The sequence below is a fragment of the Mustelus asterias genome, chromosome 20 (genome assembly GCF_964213995.1).
Source record: "Mustelus asterias chromosome 20, sMusAst1.hap1.1, whole genome shotgun sequence".
NCBI lineage: Eukaryota > Metazoa > Chordata > Chondrichthyes > Carcharhiniformes > Triakidae > Mustelus > Mustelus asterias.
In genome coordinates, this window is record NC_135820.1 from 67637818 (window position 1) to 67643817 (window position 6000).

Genomic DNA, 6000 nt, shown 5'->3' on the forward strand with positions numbered 1-6000 from the left:
CCTGCTGGCCACCGCCACGGGAAATATTGTCACCTGGGAATGAATCTTCTGCCGGTGTCACCATTTTCACCCGTGGCAAACACTAGCTGAAAATTACCCCCCCCCCCCCCCCCCGCAGATCATAGAAGAGAACAAAGAACAAAAAAAATTACAGCACAGGAACAGGCTCTTCGGCCCTTCAAACCTACACCAACCATGCTGCGTCTGAACTAAAATCCCCTACCCTTCCGGGGACCGTATCCCTCTATTCCCATCCTATTCATGTATTTGTCCAGACACCACTTAAAAGTCACATATCTGCTTCCACTACCTCCCCTGGCAGCGAGTTCCAGACACCCACCATCCTCTGTGTAAAAAACTTGCCTCGTACATCTCCTTTAAACCTTGCCCCTTGCACCTTAAACCTATGCCCCCTCGTAATTGATTCTTCCACCCTGGGAAAAAGCTTCTGACTATCCACTCTGTCCATGCCCCTCAGAATCTTGTAGACTTCAGTCAGGTCTCCCCTCAACCTCCATCGTTCCAGTGAGAACAAACCAAGTTTCTCCAACCTCTCCTCATAGCTAATGCCTTCCATACCAGGCTACATCCTGGTGAATCTTTTCTGTACCCTCTCCAAAACCTCCACATCCTTCTAATAGTGCGGCGACCAAAATTGAACACTATATTCCAAGTGCTGCCTAACCAAGGTTCGAGAGGTGATAATTAAAGCAAGTTATAACGCAACAACTCTACTTAGGATTAACATACAATTTTTAATTGCAACAGAAATAAAATGGATTTAATTTGACACGATAGAGCTGCAATCCCAACTCCCAGTCATGCTGCAACCCCTGCTTGGGTTCCAAACCAGATTCACAGTCCGATTCCTTAAGTCCCAACCCAAGTGCCATTACCAACAGTTCTGTTGATCATATAAAGCGATGGTGAGTTGGTGTGAGGATGTTTTTGTGTTGTACTGAACTGAGGTATGCAACATTAACTCCAGTTCAAACATATTGGCATCGCTTCGATTTAGTGTTTGCTTTGCTTTCCTGAAGGAAACAGTGAACGATAATGTTTGTTCCCAGATTCACTCTCACATTACACAAGTCCCGTGTACATTACAACCTGCTGGGTTGGGGTGTGTTAGAAAAATGATTATTTCCATTAAGTCAACAACCTTGAGCAACGCACTGGAAGAACCTGTTTGTTGGACTAGTCCAAAGAGAGTGCAGTTCACGCATTTATTTTTAGCATTTGGGTCAAGTGCTCGATGGAATTCTCAATGAAAGACTATTCAGTTTTAAAGAGTGATTTTACAAGACTCTGCTCCCAGATTGGGACCTCCCTAGATGAGACTGTAATTAGAGATAGGACTACCCTGCAATAAGGCAAATACTATGGCCCAAGCTCCAGGAGGAATAGATCCTCTAAGAATTACCCTCATACACTCTCATGAAATCACATTAACTGATATATATATTATATACATATATATATATAAATATGTTGGGGAAGCGATGACCTAGTGGTATTATTGCTAGCCTATTAATCCAGAAACTCAGGACCCGGGTTCGAATCTCACCATGGCATATGGCGGAATTTGAATTCAGTAAAAGATATCTGGAATTAAGAATCTACCGATGACCATGAAACCATTGTCGATTATCAGAAAAACGCATCTGGTTCACCAATGTCCTTCAGGAAAGTAAATCTGCCGTCCTTACCTGGTCAGGCCTACATGTGACTCCAGAGCCACAGCAATGCAGTTGACTCTCAATTGCCCTCAAAGGGCAACTAGGGATGGGCAATAAATGCTGGCAAGCCAGCGATGCCCATGTCCCACAAATGAATCAAAAAAAGTGTACATATAGTAATAATGCATAAAATAATAAACCTCAAAATGTGTTCACTAAAGTATAAACATCAGGCCCATTTGAACATAATCCTGCACCTTCAGTGTTTCCCCTCTCCCCCAGTAATGTACAAATGCACTGATGTGTGTGTTTGGCTGACATCAAACTGGGATGTATTACTGAAGGAGAGAAATACTCATTGGAGATTATCTGTACAGTAAATTTGATGTAGAAATTCTCAATTCCATCACCGGTGGTCATGACACAAAATAGAACAATTCACCAAAATAATAATGCCTTTTTTCGTTGGTTTTCTTCTCCAGTCTCTGACCTTTGACCCCTGCCACAATTCCTTTGACTTGGTGCTGTTGAGCTGAGCTGTTTGGTGTGCTCCGGTAAATTGTTCTGAATGAAATGCTCTGATTGGGAACCTTGTTGTGGGGTGGTAGGTTCTAACAGTTAGAAGGATTGCTTGAAGTAAAAGATTTATCATTTCAGCAAGCTGTCTTGTGCTTTCTGCAGAACAATATGCCATTCTGGAGGATCTCGTGCCATGCAGACCTTGAGGCCCTACGACATGCCCTGGAACTTGAGTACTTGTAGCAGAAAAACAGACTGCACCTTTGCTCCTTGACTGTGGTGCTGATCCAGCTATGAAATGTGTGGATTATGCAGTTGATATACGCTTTGTCTTAACCTTCACAGAAGCAAAATGAAAATGGTTTCAGAATTACGAATGAGATCTGACCTTCAAAGAGAAAAAAAAATTGATTTAAAAACCACTGCACCAAGGTCTTCGTCATGGAAATGTGCCTTTATCGAAAAGACACAAACCTGATCTGATATTAACTACGAAGTCGATTGAGTCCTTCTTTATTGTCAAGACTTTATTTTGGACACCAAGAGGGAACAGAGACTTGTGGTTATCAACAGCGTGGTACAATCACTGTTTATAAGAACATAAGAAATAAGAGCGGGAGTAGGTCTTGTGGCCCCTCGAGCCTGCTCCACCATTCGATAAGATCATGGCTGACCTGATCTTGGCCTCAACTCCACTTTCCTGCCTGTTCCCCATAACCCTTGACTCCCCTATAGTTTTTTTTTTAAATGATACTTGCTATTTATGAACTCAGCTTTCCCCCAACATGAACTATGCTATATGTGTAAACACACTTGCCCCAAAAGGAAGATAAGTTCTTATTTAAAAAAAAATACAAAATCTGCTATTGCTAAGACAATCAAAAGACAAATAATCTTTTTTGTGTAAATTTGTAATCTTACGATATTTCTCTCTCTCTCTTTCGCTCTGATACTGTCAAGTTGTTTTCAATAGTTACTGCAAATAGCAACCCGTGAGTGTTTTTATTAAGAATAGGTGTTCTGTGGACTGTGCATGTGTCTACACTTTGCCTTATGCCACCACCTTGTTGATCAATACGTGCAGATAGTACTTTTGTGGCAATGAATCTTGTGGTTAAATGGCATTGAATAAAAAAGGATTTGAAATTTTCCAAGGCCTTTTGAAGCAAGTCATAGAAAAGCCAAATAATACGACACATTTCACTTTGAAAAGCTATCAACCATATGTCCATAATTGCAGAATACATCCTCACACCAGCTATTTGCAAAAGGACAAGGAATTACTGAGTTATGGTTAATTAAATTTGTTTTCAATTAAGGCATGTAGGTTCCTGATTTTTTTAATTCATTCATGGGACATGGGCGTAGTGACTGGCCAGCATTTATTGCCCATCCCTAGTTGTCTTTGAGAAGGTGATGGTGAGCTGCTTTCTTGAATCGCTGCAGTTCACGTGGGTTGTGGGTTGACCCACAATGCCCTGAGGGAGGAAATTCCAGGGTTTTGACCCAGCAACTGAGAAGGAACGGGTGATATATTTCCAAGTCAGGATGGCGAGTGATTTGGAGGGGAACTTGTAGGTGGTGGTGTTCCCATGTATCTGCTGCCCTTGTCCTCCTAAATGGGCGTTGTTGTGGGTTTGGAAGGTGCTGTCTAAAGACTTCACAGACAAACAAGCAGTAACCAATGGATATTTACTAAATGACTGCCTGCATTTTGAGGTTTTTCCGAAACATTGAATGTCCTCAAATGCTTACAGTTTTAAGGCCTATTTCACATAACCTCTTATTATTTACCTTGGCTACGCTACGAACACTGGAGCCTAGAAATATGGGAATCGCAAGAAGAAAAAGAACACAGTCCATCTAATTTGCCTTCCACCATTCTGGTTGGCACAAGATGTGATGGTAATATTGACAAATTACAGTAATCAATCTCTATTAATAATTCTACAACAATACATTGAATCAGGTTGCTTACTCAAGTTCCTGCATCCTCATGTTGGAGAAGCCGCAGCACCCTGCAGTTAGAACAAAGAACAGTACAGCACAGGAACAGGCCCTTCAGCCCTCCAAGCCTGCACCGATCACATTTACCTATCTAAACCAAACGCTTATATCCCTCTATTCCCCGTTTGTTCGTATGCCTATCTAGATAAGTCTTAAATGTGGCAAACGTGAATGACTCAACCACCTCACTAGGCAGTGCATTCCAGGCCCCCACCACCCTCTGTGTAAAAAACTTCCCCCGCACATCTCCACTGAATCTTTCCTTGAACTTGCTCCCTTGTAATTGTAATTTCTGCCCTGGGAAAAAGCTTCCAACTGTTTACCCTATCTAAACATCTCATAATTTTATAAACTTCTATCAGGTCACTCCTCAGCCTCCGTCTTTCAAGGGAGAACAATCCTAGTTTATTCAATCTCTCCTCATAGCTAATACCCTCCTAATAACACCCTGGTAAACCTTTTCTGCACTCTCTCCAAAGCCTCCACGTCCTTCTGGTAATGTTTGATAATCATATTAGATAGCGTTAGATGATCTTCATCCACTTGATAGCCAAAAACCCTTTCAACCAGCACCCTCTTCTGTGCAAGTCCATTCACTTCTTAAATGCATGCTAAGATTATTGGGAAGCGACCTGGAATCAATGGAACAAATACAGAGAGGGTCCACAATGGGAAAATGGCCCACAGTGCCAGGAGGTGAAGGTGCAAATTACTTGCTCTCAGATCCAAACAGCTAACTCTGTATGCTGTCAAGAATAGGGTCCTGCACCCAGGATCCCATGAACTTTTGAAATGTGGGAAATTGAGCTATTTCAAGCTCTATCTCTGCTTCTGTTTTGAAGGGTTGAATGAACACCATGCTGTGAATACAAAATCATGTGGGAATTCATTGTCCTTTACACAATGTTCTGACTATAGATTACAAAATAATTTTGAATGGTCCACAAGCATGCATCTATCTACGCAAGCTGTTTAGGAATTGGACATTAACGTAATTATCCTGGTTTACTAAATAAAATTATGATAATTTTCTAAAGAAAAATAGTGGTTTGAAATAGAGTACGTTTTCATAAGACGTTTTCAAAGGAGTGAAAATAGCGTCACAGGTCATTGCAAGGACAACAAGACAAACCTAAAAGGAACCTGTTTTCAGGTTGGTGGTGCTTTGACATGAATAGCGAAGAGATGAGTGAAACTTACAGAGTTATTTTCTCCCAATGTATAAGCACATCTCCAGGCAACTGCAGAAGATTCTAACTACATGAGAAATGCAGGAAGAGAAGGCTCATACTCCTACTCTGCATAGCACTTTTTAATGTAATGCCCTTCAAACATTTGAACCACAGGGTTACAAAATGCTGCAGCACCAAAGTTGTAGCTTCTTTCCCGCACTTTGTAACAATGTGATTTAGTAACTGACATGTAAGGTAGCAAGTAGAGACAAGATACATCCCTATGGCCACAATGGAAATAAAGGTAAAGTTTATTTATTAGTCACAAGTAGGCTTACATTCACACTGTAATGAAGTTACTGTGAAAATCCCCTGGTCACTCCGGCGCCTGTTCAGGTACACTGAGGGAAAATTTAACATGGACAATGCACCTAACCTGCACATCTTTGGATTGTGGGAGGAAACTGGAGCACCCGGAAGAAACCCACGCAGACACGGGGAGAATGTGCAAACTCCACACAAACAGTGACCCGAGCCGGGAATTGAACCCAGGTCCCTGGTGCTGTGAGGCAGCAGTGCTAACCACTATGCCACCATGGAAATAGCCTAAGGGTGAGTCACTC

The 6000-nt window shown here is 41.8% G+C and overlaps 1 protein-coding gene across 6 annotated transcripts in view; it reads left to right on the top strand.

Moving 5' to 3' along the window:
* Window positions 1–3347, top strand: part of LOC144508601 (protein phosphatase EYA2-like) — a 250240-nt gene extending 246893 nt beyond the window's left edge. For all 6 annotated transcript variants that reach the window (XM_078236741.1, XM_078236745.1, XM_078236744.1 and 3 more), the window contains exon 17: window positions 2361–3347. In XM_078236741.1, coding sequence (XP_078092867.1) covers window positions 2361–2441 — 81 coding nt within the window. In that variant the 3' untranslated portion in view covers window positions 2442–3347. The remainder of the gene's footprint in view (window positions 1–2360) is intronic.
* The last annotated feature ends 2653 nt before the right edge of the window (window positions 3348–6000 follow it).